Here is an 18,985-nt window from a genome sequence, read left to right as displayed (position 1 = left end):
AGTAAAGCTCTTAGTACACATCTGGATATCTCTCACTGGTTCTACCTCTCTGGTTGAACCCTAGCTATAGAACTACTTATATTTATATACAATTTATGTACTCCAACCCCATATTGTATAACAAGACTGTCTCTGGTTTTGGATGATTAAAAAAAATCACTATAAACATTCCAGAAAATAAATATGCACGCTCCAGATTATGACCTAAGGAACAGAATTCTTATGTTAAATGATTAGCACATTTTTAGCACTTTTGACCTATTTTTCTAAACTCTCTTTACACAGTTTCTATCTTCATTCCAGCTGGCAGTTTATGAAATTTCCTATTTTCTCATTAGCAACATGTGTAGTTATTTTTAAAATATGCACTTGCTCTGTTAGTAAGTAAAAAGTTATATTTAACTTGCATTTCATATATCAAAGTCTTTTCAAGCATTTATTGAGCATCTACTGTGTTAGGGACTTGACTGGACATTTCCAGAGGTATTATCTCACTTAAATCTCACAACAGTCCTTTGAAGGAGATAGAACATTTCCTTTTAGAGACTAAGGAAGCTAAGGCTTGGGCAAACTTAGGTTCTGTGCTGAGCTCTGCCACACTACAGCTGTGTGATTTTGGGGGTGTTCTCAACCTCTCTGAGCTCCAGAATACTCATGATCAGAGCTGCTGAGGGCTCTGGTGATCCTCTACCCCACAACTTTGAGTCCCACACTTGAGGGCTCAGGGCTGGACAAGGGAGCCAGAAGGATGCTCTAATGCTTCTCTGCCAAGAACAAAGAAGCCTGCTGGCTCATAGGTCCAGTCTGTCCTCTGCAGCTGTGGGAAGAAACTGGAAAAGAGGGCCTTCAACAAGTAAGAGCGTTTATCATAAAGGCTGTGACTTTAACATGCGCTTGTTGAATAGATGAATGAATGCAGATTCGGTGACTACAACCCATTTGTAAATCTGTATCTCATTCCTCCATCACCATTTCTGCCCCAGGACCTTTGCACAAGCTATTTCCTCTACCTGAAATGCTTTTCCTCCCAACTTTTCACCTGGCTAATTCCTACTCATCCTTCAGGGCTTGCCTCAAAAGTCACCTCCTCCAAACCAAGTTAAGACTCCCTGTCTTATTTCGTAAGGACATCATGCACGCTGCTTCCATGGTTTCCTCTGCCTTTGCAACTTGCTAATTATGCAGGCAATTTCCTAAAGGCTGTTTCTCCCACAAAACCATAAGCTACAGGAGGACACAACCTCCATGACCCGGTTCACCACTGCTTCCTCAATATTTATCACACATCTAGTCCAGAGCAAGCATCATCCACTAAATATAATTCAGAAGTATAGCAATTTGTGTTGTGCCTTTTGACATCTAAACAAGGATAAAACCACACAGATATTTATATATGACATCCTTAAACCTACCAATTCAGTGAAAAGATCTTTCATAGCCATTGTTTGAAACCGAAAGAGGTGAACCTGCATCTGTTATGGAAGGAGAATGTTCCTTTTTTGATTTATGAAACTTGCTGTGCTCCTGTTTTTAATGATTTTCCAGTGAGGCAACTGTTTGAGTGCTGAGGAAGGGTGTGTTAATTCGGTATTCTTGCAATGCTCTTGAGAAAGTGGATGACGGCCTATCTTGTATAGCTGGTAAATTAGTTTGGAAAGTTATTTTTTCAAAGACACCCTCTTTTTTTTGACCCCATCAGAATAAATATCCGTTTAGATCACAGACAGAACTTATTCAGTGAAATTTCACTAATCCATTCTCTGTGAGGACAGGAAGGCCATTGACCTAGTTTCTCCACTGTACTTAAAAGAAGCCGAATTTTCACTTCTTTATAATTAATTCACACTTCCTGGGAGCTCTTTGCCTGAGAAAGGTCCAGGGAGACCGGTTTAATGAATAATTTGGGATCAAGATAGGTGTCCCCGTTTTAAGGGGGTGTGACATAGTTGATGGTTCTAGATCCCTTGAAAGGTGTAGGCATTAAAATTATAATAATGGGGGAAAATCTGAAGCCCTCATTTACTTAGCCATTTTGCTGCCCCGTTCTGCCCTGTATGTGTCATAGAGGACAAACCCACGCATCCTAAATTGGCAAGTTTTCAGTAAACATTCACTGAAGGTCCATAAAGCTGCCTCTACAGGGGCCTCCAAAATACTTGGTTCCAGGGAATTGACTCAAAAAAAGATCCGTCAGGACACCACGTCTTAGGTGTTCCATGCAGTATGGCCGATATCATTTTTGGATCAGTTGGGATTCTGGACAGTTTTTCTTTTCCAAGCCAACCTAAATTCAATTCCAACAAATGATCTCCATTCCAGAGAGCTAAACCAGGTAAACCTATTCCACCCCATCACACCTGAGCACTGGATTCCAAACACCCCTGAGACTAGCCAGAGAAAGTAGACGGCGTGAAAACCTTTCCTGCAAGGCAAGTCCTTCTGTTTCCTCCACCTGATTGTCCACTGAAAGAACAGGGGGGAAAAAATGGGTGTTCAAGTCCCTTGTCCTTTTTTAAGCACGCAGTATTTATTAGGCATTAATTGGCACACAAATATACTGAACGACTACTTAATTCTTACCCCCCCCCTTCGCAACATATAACGACATAATCGCATAGACGCTCACATTACAAACATACACACTCTCACGTGCTTGAACATACGCAGTCTCACATATTACCCTGTTCTCTTTATTAGGGTCAGTTAAAAAAAACAACAACTTTTTTTAATCAAGAAAGCAAAGCACATCTGAAAGGAAAAAACAAAAAAACAAAAAACGCAAACTTGGTTTTGAGTATCAATAAAATTAAAAGCTCTTGGCCAGCTCCCATGCTGGATTTCATTTCACGTTATTACTTAATTAGAACTCCTATTTATAAATAAATAGTACCAGGAAAATATTACATCTGAAGAACCCTGCAATAATGTTTTACTTACACACTTTTTTTTTAAACACCGTTTTCTGCTTTCAATAACCACAGTTTTGTGTCTGCATTTGGTGCTGGTGTGATGCCTTTGGGGAGAGCTGATCAGTGAGTACAGTCTTGCCTCTTCTTTGGGGGTTGTGGATGTGGCTTTGCATCTAGGCATCCAGGTCAGGTCGTCAGCGATGGAGGTTTGGAAGCTGGGGGCTGGCTTTGTTTTTTTCGGTTGTTTTTTTTTTTTTTTTTTTTTTAAATGGGGACGAGTATTTACTTTGGCTTTTTCACAACGCTTGTCAGCACAGAGCTTTCGCCTTGCTTATCACAGTTCTGCCCGAATGTAAACCGGGGCTTTTTAAGTTTTTCAAAGCACTCTTTCCGGTAGGGAAGCTATAGGCCACATTTTAGCAGGCTGGAAAGACACCGAGCTGGGACGGCTGGACGGCTGGGTAAGATGGGACGCCTGATGGATTCCAGCCTTATCCTGACTCCACTGGTGGGGAGAAGGCAGAACTAGACTCCTTGAGGAGGGGGCAGGTAGGACCAAAGCGGACAGAAGCTGGGACACCAGGAAGCTTTGCAGAAACATCACGTGGCAGAGGTAGGTAATTTCTTAGTTAAGGGGGAGGCTCGGTGAATTTAGATTTGGGGGGGTGGAGTATGGGTGTTGGGGGGAACCCCGCAAGCAAGTATGTTGAAACATATTTGCCTCAGACCTCCCCCAAAATAAGGGACTGGGTCCCATTAAGAAAATTGAAAGAAAAAAATATATTATTATTTATTATATAACAATGTCAACAGTAACACCAAGACAGGGAATGACTCCATCTATGTTTTGGGATAAAACACTCCATGAGGCAAGACTTTCTGGAGACCAAAAGAAGGAATCCCGGAGGGCATCTGGAGGTCGTGTGAATGTGGCCAGTTGATGACTGTGGTGGTGGTGGATGGTGGGGGCGGGGTAGGGGGGGTTGGGACTCATCGCCTCTTGTCGATTTTTTAAGTTTTGAGACAAAACAAAGTCACATTTTTTGAATTGTGGTTTCAAGCTACTGATTACATCAGTGTCCAGGGTGGGCTTCTCAAGTGCAGACGTGAACATGGAGTGAAATGCGACATCTCGTTCTTGGGGTTCTCTCTGCGACTGTCTCTCTCCCTCTCTCCCCTCCCTCTGGAAACGTCAGTGAAGGAGCAGGCCTCGCTTTAGCTGTTGTCACTCCACTCTGGAACCATGCCGACCCCGTGCACAGCAGAGTGGTACTGATGCGGGGACAGGGTCCTTGGCACGCCATGAGAGTACAGGAACTCGGACGCTTGAAGGCTGCCCGGGGACTGGAGGCCAGTCTGAGGCCCACACTGCCTGACCACAGGCTGGTGGGCCACGGAGGTCTGGTGCTGGAACATTCCCTCCCCCAACTGCGGGGAGCCGTGGTTGGCCATGCCAGCCAGCCGGGGGACCAGGGGCCCCGAGGTGAAGTGAGCAGAGAAGTGCTGGTAGGGTAGCCTGTCCATGGGCTGCACGGTGGTGACTGTGCAGCTGCTGTAGGAAGGCATGCTGGGCCACGTGTTGCAGCTAATGTCCTCCAGGCTGGGCACCGGCTCACTGGGCGGTGCGGAGCTGGCGTACATGCAGGCCTGCCGCTGGGCTGACTCTGTCCGGTAGGAGGCACCCAGACCCTGCTGCTGGGGGTAGCCGGCTCGGTAGAAGGGGTCCTCTTCACTGGGTGACGTCTCCATGTAGGGCTTCTTATAGGGATGCTCTGTGGTGGAACATTCTTCATCTGCTGAGACAGGAGGACAGACACCTATGAGGCCAGGACCAGCCACCCCACAGCTCAAGGCAGAGACAGACATTTGGCCTAAGGGCTGAAGAATTATGCCTGGAAGACAGCGCCAACCTCCATTCTGAGCAAAAGGGGGTGGACTGTCATGGCTAAGACCATGGGCTACAGAGTTCTAAGCAAACAGCCTGACCTTTCTGAGCTCAGTTTCCTTCTTTCGTCCTTCCTTTCTTTCTCTCTCTCTTTCCTTCCTTCCTTCTTTCCTTTCTGTTTATGGCCATACCTGTGACATAGAGAAGTTTCCAGGCTAGAGGGCTAATCAGAGCTGCACCTGCCAGCCTACACCACAGCCACAGCAACACTGGATCCGAGCCGCATCTGCAACCTACATTGCCGCTTGCGGCAACACTGGATCCTTAACCACTGAGAGAGGCCAGGATCGAACCCACATCCTCACACAGACAATGCTGGGTCCTTAACCTGCTGAGCCACAATGAGAACTCTTTAAAAAAAAATGAGTATATTCCCACAGTAGGACATTAAGACAGTCGTTAGAAAAAATGCTTTATATAGTTTCTAGTAAACTGGGGAAACTAGCTCTGCTTCTTCATCTGTAAAATGGAAAGGGGCATAATAGAACCTTCTAGAAAGGGAAGTGTTGACAATGAAATGGGAAAATATAGATTAAGCACCTAGTCCAGAGGTCGACACAAGGAAATGCTCAATAAATAGCAATTATTAGTATTATCTTCTCTCCTCCCCAGCATGTAAATTCCATGAAGGAAGGACATTGTCTGGATTACCCAACATGATATTCCCAGAACCTGGGACCTGTCTAATAACAAAAATAGTAACAACAGCATCAACAAAAATGATAAAAACACATAGAGCATTTACACCACCTGGCACTGTTCTGAATACTCTCTGTAAGGTCACCCATTTAATCTTCTCAACCCCGCTACGAGGCAGGTTCCCTTAGATCCTCATTTTACAGATGAGAGAAAGGAGACAGAGAGGTTAAGAAACTTGCCAAACAGCCTTACATGGCTTATAAACAGTGAAGCTAGGATTCAAATCCTAGTCACCTAGGTAAAAAAAAATCCTTTTTCTTCAATGCCATGCTGGACAGAAAGGCAAGCAACAAATACTCATGCAATGCATGGACAGATGTATGGACAAATGGATCAGTGAATGGGCACGCGAATAAATCCCCAAATCCTTTCCTGATGCCTTATGTGAACAAGGATGCAGGTAATATCTATTGAGTTGGTACGAATTAATATGTTGCTGTTTCCTTGCTGAGCAAGTCACTTCCCTACTGCAGGCACTAATTTTTTTATTTTTTTATTTTGCTTTGTAGGGCCGCACCCGCAGCATATGGAAGTTCCCAGGCTAGAGGTCCACTCAGAGCTGCCAGTCACAGCCACAGCCATAGCAACACCAGATCCAAGCTGTAGCTGCAACCTGCACCAGAGCTTACAGTGTCATTGGATCCTCAACCCACTGAGGGAGGCCAGGGATCAAACCCGCATCCTCATAAATATTAGTTGGGTTGGTTACCGCTGAGCCACAATAGGAACTCCCTGCAGGCACTAATTAATTATTCCCTAGTTTGGAGCAGTGGAGATAGTTCTGTCTCTGAAAGAGGGTCACCATTGACCTCTCTGGGGCCCCTGACCCCTTTGGGGACTAATGAAAATGCTGGGCTCTCTCCTAGAAAAATACGCTGAAACAGGAAGTTTTAAGAACTGTATGTATAGACCAAAGTGATGCACACAACTGCAGGTGGCTTCCTAAAACCCAGACCCTGGGGTTAAGAAGCCCTGACATGCTTGAGTTTGAATCTGGCTCCTCTACTTAACATCAGTGCTACCCCAGCAGGACATCTGTTGTCTCTGGGGCTCCTGTTTATCATCTTTGAATAAGAATTAATAGGACGTACCACCCTGGGCAGCTAAGAAATAAAATTGAGCATGTAAATCTCCTGGTATCCATCACTACGGGCAGCTCTTGTTGCCAGGGCACCACCACCTGCATCCTGACAGACCTCATCTGTAATAAGACACCTCCAGGTGTTTTCTTCAGGGGAAGCAATACTTGGGGTTTCTACCAAGGTGTAAACCTCAAGGTTCATTCCTTGGTTGGAATTTTACTCCTCAAACTGGAGATTTTCTTCCCTCCCTTCCACTCTCTTCCTAATGAGTAACATTAAGGAATATGCCTGTCTGTGGGGAGCATGACGACAAATGAAATAGCAGGAACATCCCCACAATTGTGACCACAATGACAGTCTATGGTATGAAGGCAGAACACAGGACTAAATAAGGGAGGGGAAAAGAGCTATTATTTCTTGAGCACCTGCTAAGTGATCTGCCTCTCATCTCATAGTCATTCCTTAAGGAGGCTGTTTTCAGTCTCCCTTTTTGACAGCAGAAGCCGAAGCTCAGAGAAGTCACCTGCTCAAGGCCATGCAGTTGGGAAGGAGCGGAAGCTGGAAGCAAACCAGGTCTGATTCACTTTTGCTGGGCACACCTTGCTTCCAGCTCTCCAAACCTCTCATATCCAACACCACTCACCCCATCATCCAACAGATATTACCTGAGTCCTCTACTCAATTGCCAGGTACCATGCCGGGTAGTTGTGGACCATTCAGCACACCTCCTGGCCCCTCTTCACCCCCTCCCTGTGCAGCGAGAGTGGGAGGCTGAACTCTGCGAACAGCAGGTAAGCCTTGGATTTCAAGCTCCAAGCCAGCCATTCTCCCCATAGTAAGTCCTGTGGCTTCGTGCTGGATTATAAACCAACTGCCCACCGAGAGGAGGGTAGCTTGGGGATGGCTTCCACCAGACACCTCCACTTGCCGCATTCTCCAAGTGATACCCCCAGGTAAGTCAAAAATATCCCCAAACAACACACATCTACACCAAGGTTGTACCCACCTAACAGCAAGCAAACTTATTTTTAGCCAGACTCTTTCTGGGACGCACCTGGGACCTACAGGGCGCCCAAATATTGGTCCCCAAAACAGTGAAAAAAAATGCAGCCGCTTTTCCAGGTATTCTAGCTACATCATGCCAACTATGCAGATGTTCGAAGACATCCCGATGAGCAAGTGGCCACATTTTTCATCTTTCAACTGGGTGTGTTTTTTTCAGGGGGGTTAGGGGAGCAGTGCATCTTAAAGACATTGCTACACTGGACTTTTTTTTGTCCTGGCCACCTCCTCTTGATTCCTTCCCTCCATTCTTCCTTCCACCCCCACCCCCAATCCATAAATCTGAATGTTTCCATTATTGCTGGAATCATAACCTTTGGGTTTTCCATTTAACCAGGGCGTTCCCCTTTTCAATAATAGAAAGTACAGCTGCAGGGTACCCTTGGCAAAAGAAAAAAAAAAAAAAAACAAGGCAAACTAACCATTCCCAAGTTTCTGATCCCCTTCCAGAGTTGTTACAAGTAAAAAAGGAAGAATAATATGAAAAAGGCCAGAGCACATTTTGGAAAATCATAAAATTACACATTCCAGTCTTTAATGCCCCAAAGTGCTGATGCAGAGTCCTAAGAAAAACTCGATGCTGGCTTATTGATGCAAACAGGACCTGAGCGTTTCCCAGTGCCTCTTGGTCCTCGTGACACTGTAAAGAAATTCCAAAGCCAGGATCCACATCTCACGTTGGTCGTGATAAATGCTTGGGGATGTAATCTCTGTGTTTATTTTGGTGATGGTTTGGTTTCTTTCTTTTTATTGGGAGCCTGAGAACTGATCAACAGCAAAAGACCTCTGTCCTGTTTATCTCCCACGGTTAGGAACAGGCTGGCGTCAAGGGTCAAGTCCTCCATGAGACGAGCTCACAGCTTGGTTTCAGAAAGTTGTGTAAGAGTGGTCAACTGTACTTCAAAAGTCTGGAACACCACTGAGTCTCTTGGATAACTGCAAAGCTCTTCCTGATTCCGACCGCCGATCACCACAGAGCACTGTGAAAATCCCTGGTGCCTTGCATGTTTCTAGATGCTGTAGATCCTGGATAAAGTGGCTTTAATAATGAATCCAGGACACAGATATTAGGGCACCGTGTTATGTCTCTGACTCAGGGGCTACGTGACCTTGGGTGAACCACTGGACACTCCAATCTCAGTTCTTGTTTATACATGGGAATAATACGTAAATTTCATGTAGGAATTGAGATAATAAAAGCACAGTCTACTTTCTGTCTATCTTTCTTGTACATAAAGTCAGTGTTCAAATCTTATCTGCCCAAGTGATATGGGTTGATTCTCGTTTCCCTCTTGGAAGACTGGATAGGTGGTTCTGTGAAGGACAGCCAATACTTGAAGGTATTTGGGTGGATTCCAGAGCTCGAAAACTCACAGAGCTGCTTTCAAAACACTAATCTCATTGAGCAAATATTGTCACCATTCCCAAATGGGTCATTTTTCTTGTTGGTGGAGTTCATTCAGATGAAGGACGCTTAGAGACAGAGACCCTGGAGGCAGAGGGGTGAGCTGCCACTGCTTAGCTGAATGACCTTCAACAAGTCAGAAGTAAGACTCTAACTCAGGCCTTCTGACTCCCAAAGCAGTGCTCTTTTGAATAGATGGCTCAGCCTTTCAGTTTTCCTGAAACCCACTGTGTTCAAAGAATATGAAAAAGTAGTAACCTTGACCTTTATGGATGGATGGATGGATTTTTGTTTCTTTTTCTTTTTTTTTTGTATGTGTGTGTCCCCATGCTCTTAGCTTAAAGTGAAAAGACCTGAGGGAGTTTCCTTTTGGGCCCAGGGAAAACGAATCTGACCACTATCCATGAAGATGCAGGTTCGATCCCTGGCCTCGCTCCGTGGGTCAGGGATCTGGTGTTGCTGAGAGCTGTAGTGTAGGTCTCAGATTAGGCTCGGATCCCACAAAGCTGTGGCTGTGGCGTAAGCCGGCAGCTGAAGCTCTGATTCAACCCCTAGCCTGGGGACTTCCATATGCCGCAGGTATGGCCCTAGAAAGCACACACAAAAAAAGACCTGGGATGTTATGGTATTATGGGAAGATCCCAGATGGTGAATCAAAACTCCAGCTTAAACCTCAGCTAGCCACTCCCTGAGCCATGAAATTGACTGACTTTGCTTACTGTCTGTCCCCTCTATGAGAATACAAGTGTCCTGGGAACAGAGACCTCTGCCATCTTGCTCCCCCCTTACCTTCAGCATGCGGCAGAGTGCCCACTGTGAAGTAAACGTGCAATCCCTGTTTCTGCGATGAATGCCTTCCACATCTGCCACTCCCCGGCCACATAACCTTGGGACTCTAACCAAGCTCTTAGTCCTCTACTTGCCCCCCTGCAAAATGGGATGTACAGCAACTACTGGGGCTCCAAGACCACAGTGGGGATCCAGTGAAGGATGGAGAGGATGGAGAGTTACTAAAAAGTAGAGACCAAGAAAATACAAAAGCCTCTACTATCTGCAATCCCCCCTCCCAATGACCCCTGCTTCCCTTTCAGCATCCAGTATGGTACGTGGCTCAGCTAAAATCTTTCTTTGGGTTGCATCTGGTTTCCAATGGTGGGGAGGGTGGTCAGGGTGGGAGGGGGAGGACAGAAAGACAGACAAGTGCTCTCCCAGGCCCTGGGGTCCTGGCTTTGATTGAGTGGCATTGATAAAAGACTTTTCCCAGCTTTCTTGGCTCCATCCATCGGGAGAGATAGTTTGGAGACAGCTGGGTCCAAACACAAGGGGCCCTCTGGCCTGCCTGGCCCTTTGACATTTCATTGGGGCTGCCCCCCGGCTCACTGGAAAGGAGACAGACAATGAGGGGAAGTCAGATAGTGGGGCAGAGGCAGGGGCCGGGGTGGGCGGGGGGGGGGCGGGGGGGTGAGGGGTGAGGGGTGGAAGCCACCCATGGAGTTATCACTTAACGGGAATCCCAAACTGGAAGGAAACCTCGGCTGATTCCTTATCACTTTACAATGGAGGCTGATGATGAATTGCTTTTTGTCGTCTCCGAGGCAGGCAAGCAGGACAGACGGAGCTTGGCTGGAATGTTCTCTGTCCCTGGGAGCTCCCTTTTGGGGGGTGGAGGGAGGTGAGAAGGGCAGAGGTTTCTGTAAAGGTGAAAAGAGCCCTGCGCCCCAAGAGCACAGACCTCAGTATGATTTGGGAGCAGAGTTGCTCCCTAAGCTGAGAGGGACTCCAGGCCAGTTTCTCAGTCTCTCTGAGCCTCAGTTTCTGCATTCATGAGAGAGGGGCAGTTCTTCGCCTCGTTACCTGCAGCCACCCCCGAAGTCCAGATCCCCCACACCTCCAGCTCTTCCCTCCACAGCTAGGTCTGAGCCACCATCATCTCACACCTCAGAGCCTGCAACAGGCTCTCAACAGGGCCCTGGCATCAATTCTATCACAGCAAAGTGACTGCTCCAAAGAAAAACCCAATGAGCTCCTGCTATAGTGCAGTGGATTAAGAATCCAGCTGCAGGAGTTCCCATCATGGTGCAGCAGAAAAGAATCCGACTAGGAACCATTAGGTTGCAGGTACGATCCCTGGCCTCGCTCAGTGGATTAAGGATCTGGCATTGCCATAAGCTGTGGTGTAGGTTGCAGATGCGGCTCGGATCATGCATTGCTGTGGCTGTGGTGTAGGCTGGCAGATGTACAGCTGTAGCTCAGATTAGACCTCTAGCCTGGGAACCTCCATATGACACGGGTGCAGCCCTAAAAAGACAAAAAGACAATAAATAAATAAATAAATAAAATAATCCGATTGCAGCAGCTCAGGTCACTGCAAAGGCATGGGTTCCATCCCCAGCCCGGTGCAGTGGGTTAAGGATATAGAGTTGCTGCGGCTGTGGCATAGGTTGCAGCTGTGGCTTGGTCGATCCCTGGCTTGGGAACCTCCATATGCCAAGGGTGCAACCATTAAAAAAAAAGGAGAGAGAATCACACTGCTCACCACTAAGGGGTTCAAACCCCTTCCATGGCCACATGTCAGTGTTAGGATAAAATCTGAACTTCTCTAATGGCTTACGAGAGCTGGCATTGTGCTGGTCCTTGCCTACCCTAGCAGCCTCATCTCTCATCACTTTCCCCTGCTCTGGGTTCCAGCCACCCCAGGCTTTCGTCCACTCCCCCAGTGGAAGCGGGCTCCCCATCTTCCAAAAGACTGCACTTATACTCTTTCCACACCTGGACACAGACTGGACTCCCCCATCTCCTTTCCAACTTCCACTCTCTGCAGACCTCAGCTGAAATCCTTTCCCACACCCCACCCTAGTCCAATATCCCATTTTGATTTTTTTCTTTTTTTTTTAGGGCCCCACCTGCACCATATGGAAGTTCCCAGGCTAGGGGTCTAATCTAAGCCGAATCTGTGACTACACCGAGACTTGCCTCAATGCCGGATCTTTAACCCGATGAATGAGGCCAGGGATTGAAACCACATCCTCGTGGATCCTAGTTGTGTTTGTAACCCACTGAGCCACAATGGGAACCCCCCACTTTGATTTCTGTTAGGACTTTGCATATCTCCTTTATAGCATTTGATTGCCATCTTCATCAAACAAGACTACAATGAGTCACACAATGTCTGAGCTGCTTGTGACAGTGTGAGTTTCCCAAGGGCAGGGCAGCGGCTAGCTCACGGGGACTTATAGGTACCAGGCACTTTTGGGTGCTTGACCTGGATCATCTCATTTCATCTCATAACAAACCTGCTGGGTAGGTACTCCTATTAACCCCATGTTGCAGAAAAGGGGATTGAGGCTCAGAAAACAGTTGAAGCAAGTTATCCATGACCACACTGCTGGGACATACAGCAATGGACCAACCACTGAATTCAGCCTCCCCTGGGGCCACCTCAAGTTGATCCCTAGGTCACTCGAGGATTCCTCGAAGCACCATACAAGCCAACTGTTCACATCACTTGAAGAGGTTCATCAGCCTTGCTTTTGAAGTCTTTCCCCTGCATCCTTTGCTGCACTTACAATGATGCTGCTGGAAATCCTGAACCTAAGACAGTGCCCTGATTCTCTGTAACTTCCTCCTCTTTTTTTTTTTTTTTTAGTCTGACATTAATTTAATTGAAAGAACTCTTTAATTCAAACCTGGTGAGTTGTGTTTTTTTTGCTTTTTAGGGCCGCATCTGTGGCATATGGAGGTTCCCAGGCTAGGGGTCGAATCAGAGCTACAGCTGCAGCCTACACCACAGCTCACAGCAAAGCCAGATCCTTAACCCACTGAGTGAGGCCAAGGATTGAACCCGCAACCTCACGGTTCCTAGTCAGATTCCTTCCCACTGCACCACTATAGGAACTCCAAACCTGGTGAGTTCTTAATTGGCATGTTTGACCCAATCTCAAGAGTAGATCTCTAGTAGAGGATGAAATCTGGAGACAGTCACTCATACGCAAAGGTAACAGAAGCAGAAACGGTTCAGGGCCCAAGCAGAGTCTGCAGACCAGGCTTGGATTCAAATTCTGCCTTCAAGAATGATCAGACACAATTTTCCCTTTGTAAGCCCCAGTTTTGCCATTTGTCGAGTGGGTTCATAATAGCAACTACTTAATAGCGTTCTTGAAAAGGTTGTGATCTGAACCCAGGCAGGACACCCTTAAATATAACACAAAACAGAACCTCTGTGCAGGGACCTGAGCTCCATGGGGCATTCTTAACCCCTGCTTGTGCCTGGAGAGGCATGTTTGCAGGCATCTGGTCTCCGGCCCACCTGGCAGAGGTTGTGCTGGGAGTCGGGCCAGGGGGCTTGTTGGGGTGACGGTGCTCAGTCCCTCCAGACCCAAGGAGCCTGCATGGGCTTCAGGTAAGCCTGGAAAGCTCAGTCTCACCAAGTCAGCTCCCCAGCCCCAGGCTTGGACCAAGGACAGCTCTTCCCTCCTTCAAAACATGATTTTTGAAAATGTCCTAGAGTCAAAGTGTGTTCCTTTCCTTATGTCCCCACCCAGAGAAAGCCAGCACAGCATCCTTTCCCATTGGTTCTGGTTAGTGAGTTGTTCAGATTTTTTTCAAGATGGTCCAGGCACCAGCCATCAGTTTTGGTTAGTAAGGTTTTTTTTTTTTTTTTCCCCCAAGATGGTCCAGGGACCAGGCACTGGACTTTGAAAGGCATCGTGTTGGCTGTCAATGCTGTGAGGTACAACAGGCCACTCAAAAGACTGAGATTTGGGCCTGCTGGAGCAAAACAGGGGTGGCTTATTAAGTTCACCCTATGCTGAACACAGGACAGGCACGGCTTCATGACATCTTCACACCAAGCCTTTGAGGCAGGTCCAATCATGAACCCAAATCTATAGTTTGTTTTTTTCTTTTTCGGCCACCCCCACATCATATGGAAGTTCCCGGGCCAGGGACTGAATCTGAGCCACAGCTGGAACCTACGCTACAGCTGTGGCAATGCTGGATCCTTAACCTACTGCACCAGACTGGGGATCGAACTGGCACCTCCACAGAGACAAGCTGGATCATTAACCCACTGCACTGAAGCAGGCAACTCCTCTATACAAGTTTTTTGTTTGTTTGTTTTGTCTTTTTAGGTCCGCACCCATGGCCTATGGCGGTTCCCAGGCTAGGGGTTGAATCGGAGCTGCAGCTGCCAGGCTACACCACAGCCACAGCAACTCGGGATCTGAGCCACATCTGCGACCTACACCACAGCTCACAGCAATGCCGGATCCTTAACCCACAGAGAAAGGCCAGGGATTGAACCTGCATCCACATGGATACTAGTCAGATTCATTTTCACTGAGCCACAATGGGAATTCCCTCCTCTAGAGATGTTTTGTAGTGAGGTTTAGAGGAGTTTCCTAACTTGCCCCTCATCATAAACATTTAAAAATGGCAAAGCTAGGACTCATCTCACTTGTCTGACTCTGAAAGCCATGGGAGTGAGCCCTAGGGTACACAGTCCCCTCCTCTTAGGTCCTGCTTCCCCAGCCTTCACCTGGATGAGCAGTCTTCTCCTCACTTCCTACCGGGACTCACTTTCTGGAAGGATACCTGCCACTTTTCCATCACAACTGCCACCCACGGGGTGTTTACCAAGTACCAATTGCTCTAAGGAACTCAGCACTATTTACGAAGTGAGAAACTGATGCACTGAGGGGCTAGGACACCTGCCTGAGGTCACACAGGAAGCTGGTGGCAGAGCCGAGACTCAAATCTGGGTTTCTCTGGCCCCACTGCCCACATCAACCCTTACAATTCTGACTCGAAAAACATGCCAAGAGAAATTTCCTTCCTTAACCTCTGCTCTGGACTCAGATAATAAGAGGAAAAGTCATCTAATTCGAAGGCAGTTCCCTGCAGCATGGCTTATAACACAACCAAGACACTGGTTTATAACACAACGCAGACTCCCTGGTCATTACTGGCACCATAAACTCCACTGTATCCATTTGAAACAATACTTCCTCTTCAGCAGCTAAAAAGAATGAGGCCACTGGAGGCTCACAAAAAGATATCTGCAATGTACTATAAAGTTTAAAAAAATGCATATTGCAAAATACATACAGTATGATATCAACTGTTAAAAGTATAAGCAAAACCCTTTGTATATGCGTGTGTGCAAGCACAAACAAATAAATGGGTCTCACCAGTTCAATAAGGTCTGTCCCCAAGGAAGGGGCTAGAGCTTGGAGGAGACATATCAAAGGAATCTCTAGTATTACCCGAATGGTTTGAATTTCTTACAATCTCTCTGCAGTTTTGTATTGGTTATATTCTTAAAGTAAATACATGTGGTTATGTGTCCTTTTTTTCTTCAAGTAGAGAAAGCAGCCAGTTGGCAGGGCTGTCACACTCACCTTTCCTCTTGGTGCAATGGTAAATTTGGCTGTGCTCCTGGGGAAGTGGGTACGGGTTAGGTGGGGGCAGGAGGTCCTGGGAGGGGCCGGACACACCATTCTCACACTGATACTGGGACCCCAAGTTGGATGAGGTGGAGAGAGCACGAGGCTCACTGCTGAAGGGACTGTGGTTGGAGGCCACTTTCTGTCTCACTGTGCTCCTGGGAACCACGGGATATTCTTTACTGAAAGAGAGAAGATGCAAAGTAACGTTGATCAGTGGCCTGATAGAGAGCCTCCCACTGGCTGAACCACAGGGTCAAAGAATCCACCAGAAAAAAAAAAAATCACAGAATAAGAAATAAGAGGATCGGAGTTCCCCAATGGTCTAGCCATTAAGGACTCGGCATTGTCACTGCTATGGCTCAGGTTACTGCTGTAGCCCAGGTTCAATCCCTGGCCCAGGAACTTCTGCATACCATGGGTATGGTCAAAAAAGAAAGAAAGAAAGAAAGAAAGAAAGAAAGAAAGAAAGAAAGAAAGAAAGAAAGGGATCAAGTGCATCATATGCTGTGGCAGATGTATTCAGTCATCACTTTTCATGCCTTATATACATCAGGCAAGTAGTTTTAAGAGTAGTTCTACACGTATGTGGAAAAGAAAATGAGCACCCCCAGTTCAGGACACCTTTTTTGGGGGGAGGGGTCTTGTTTTGTCTTTTCAGGGCCGCACCCGTGGCATATGGAGGTTCCCAGGCTAGGGGTCTCATCAGAGCTGTTGCTGCTAGCCTACACTACAGCCACAGCCATGCCAGATCCTTAGCCCACTGAGAGAGGCCAGGAATCAAACCCCCAACCTCATGGTTCCTAGTCGTATTCGTTTCTGCTGCGCCAAGACAGAAACTCCTCAGGACACCTTTTAACAAACAGTAAATACATAGGGCAGTTGAATTATTGCAGCCTACTCTAGATGTTTTTGAATTCCGTAATTCAAAAGCTAAAGTGCTGCAAGGTCCCTGAGACTTCGCCTCTGGTCTCCACCTTTAACATGGAGCTTCGGTCTTTGCCCAGCATTACTAGAGAATGGTGGCTGACCACCTAGGGTAGTCACGCACGACCCTAGGCTATCCTAATCTGGAGAGTTGACTGCTTGTGCCTTGGAATTTTCTTTTGAGCTGCTGTGCTTGTCTTCTCCACTGACATAATACTTAATTTCTCTGTGCCTTGGTTTTCCCATCTGTAAAGTAGGGATAATAAAAATCCCCGGTTCAAAGAGTTGTTGAGAGAAGAAATTAGTCAATACATATTAAAGGCTTAGAACTGTACTTGGCACATAGTGAGTGCTCCACAAATGTCTGACAACAGCATGACTGTCATAGTTCTGGGGAGACAGAGTGGAAGAGGAGAGAGAGGGAAGGAAAAGGAGAAGAAAGAAGAGGAGGGCAAAGGAGACAGAGAACCAAGCATGAGATCTAAGACCAGGTAGCTCCAGATTCACATCCCAGCTCCATCACTTACAGACCTCTGGACCACAACATTTCTGAGCCTCAGTTTATGACGCCTATGTAGAGCATTCTCCAAAGTGCTCAAAATCTGGTCCCTCACACTCTCATGCTCCTTCTCTTACTGACAGCTTTCAGACCAGGTAGTCCTATTTTTTCCTCATAAGATATTGGGAAAATCAACAGAACCTCTCTTGGAATGGAGGAAAGTAGTTCTAAGCATCGCCAAGAGCCCCCAAAAGAAACCAGGTGGGTGGAGGAAGGACCAGAGTGAGAGTTTGCAGAGGAGCTGAGAGGAGGGATGGCTCAAAGAGAAAAGGGAGAATTGAGAGAAACCATTGGGGTGTATAAGAAGAGAACAGCCTGACCCATAACTTTCCCACATCTACTAAGAGGAAGGGGCTGCCACCGTTGGGGACGGGGAAGGGGAATCCTGCGCAGGAGAGTAACTATTACAGCATGTAGGCTGATGGAAGGGTGATCGGCTGCACCTTTTCTGGAAGGGAGTTTGATGGCTCCATTCATTTTTTGGCCCCACCCATGACATGTGGAAATCCCAGGCCAGGGATCAAACCGAAGCCAAAGCAGAAACCTAAGCTGCTGCAATGACAACACCAGATCCTTAACCCGTCGTACCACAAGAGAATGTTGGCATCCATTTTTTAAAAAATACACACAATAATGTAGAGTCAAGAATCCCATTATTATGAATTTTTGTAAGAAGCTGTTCAGGTCCATGTCCAAAGACATAAGCGCAAGGATTTTCTCTGCAGCATTGTCTAGAATAAGAGGAAAAAACTAGAAACAACCTAAATGTTCTCATTAATGGTTAAGTCAACTTTGATAGAGCTCAGCCATGGACTATTATGCAGCCTTTAAAAGGAACGAAAAGGCTGTACATGCACAAACTCAGAAATCTGTGCAACATAAATTAAAGACATAGGACATAAAATGATCTAAATTATGGAATGAATACCAGTGGTTCCCTCCAAGAGCTGGGGTTATGGGAAAACTTATTACTTTCTGCACATCTGCATTGCATGACTCTTTTTTTTTCTTTTTTATGGCTCATCCATAAAGTTCCCGAGCCAGGGATTGAATTCAAGCCATAGCTGTGGCCACACTGGATCCTTTAACCCATTATGCTGGGCCAGGGATTGAACCTGCACCTCTGCAGTGACCTGAGCTGTGTTTCTTATAGTGAGCATTTATGAAGTTTAGACAAATATTTCCATGTTGAAAATAATAGCAATTATTATTAACAGAATTAGTATATGAATTATTAATATAATTATGAGTATAGCAGAGCAGGAGGACGAGGCTTGGGGGAATACACTCACAAATAAAAGAAGTGCTTATGGCCTCCTGGTGTGACCTGTGACCCTCCAGGGTGTCCATTCATCCTCCCCATGTCCCCATCTCCAGTGAAAAAAGGCAATGGAAACAGAGCTGAAATTCACAGGAGAACTTGGATGAAAGCAAAATGAAAATGAAGATATTCAAAGTACCCCCCACATTTCTTATTCAAGAGGGTTGCCTGGGAGGCAGAGGAGCAGAACAGGATTCAAATCTGATCTCAAGTCATCTGTGGATCCAGAAAAGCTACTACATCTAGGGAAATGTCCAATCTTCATGCAACCCCCAGAAATGGGTCCTCCACCCCATCAAGCCTGAAGCACCCCCAAAGTGTCCTTGCTAACTCCATGAGCTCAGATGAAGCCAGTTGCCTTGCTAAGCGTCAGTTTCCTCATCTGTGAAACGGGGACAATATAAAGAGTGTGGAGAAGCCACAGCGGTCTTCGCTGAGTTCCCCAGTTACCTTCTCTTCCCTGATAACCCACCAGACTCTGATTTTTACTTAACTATCTAAGAATCAGGGTAGCTTGGGAAGAATAAAGGTATGAGCGAGCTTCAGGAAAATATGCATTCCCTATCAGCCCTCCCATCTAATCGCTGTGGGATCTTGGACAAGGCATTTAATCTCTCTGAGAGTCAGTTATCT

General features: G+C 46.5%; 1 protein-coding gene across 5 annotated transcripts in view; it reads right to left on the bottom strand.

The window, feature by feature from the left end:
- Positions 2,510 to 18,985, bottom strand: part of TBX5 (T-box 5) — a 53,811-nt gene continuing 37,335 nt past the window's right edge. For 2 of the 5 annotated variants that reach the window (XM_013982910.2, XM_021072761.1), the window contains exons 8-9: positions 15,501 to 15,727; positions 2,510 to 4,705 (exon numbers count right to left, since the gene is read on the bottom strand). In XM_013982910.2, coding sequence (XP_013838364.1) covers positions 4,125 to 4,705; positions 15,501 to 15,727 — 808 coding nt within the window. In that variant the 3' untranslated portion in view covers positions 2,510 to 4,124. The remainder of the gene's footprint in view (positions 4,706 to 15,500; positions 15,728 to 18,985) is intronic. The other 3 variants (XM_013982915.2, XM_013982912.2, XM_013982911.2) reach the window with 2 other exon arrangements.

Source organism: Sus scrofa, chromosome 14 (assembly GCF_000003025.6).
Source record: "Sus scrofa isolate TJ Tabasco breed Duroc chromosome 14, Sscrofa11.1, whole genome shotgun sequence".
Taxonomy (NCBI): Eukaryota; Metazoa; Chordata; class Mammalia; order Artiodactyla; family Suidae; genus Sus; species Sus scrofa.
This window is presented reverse-complemented; position numbering and strand designations above follow the sequence as displayed.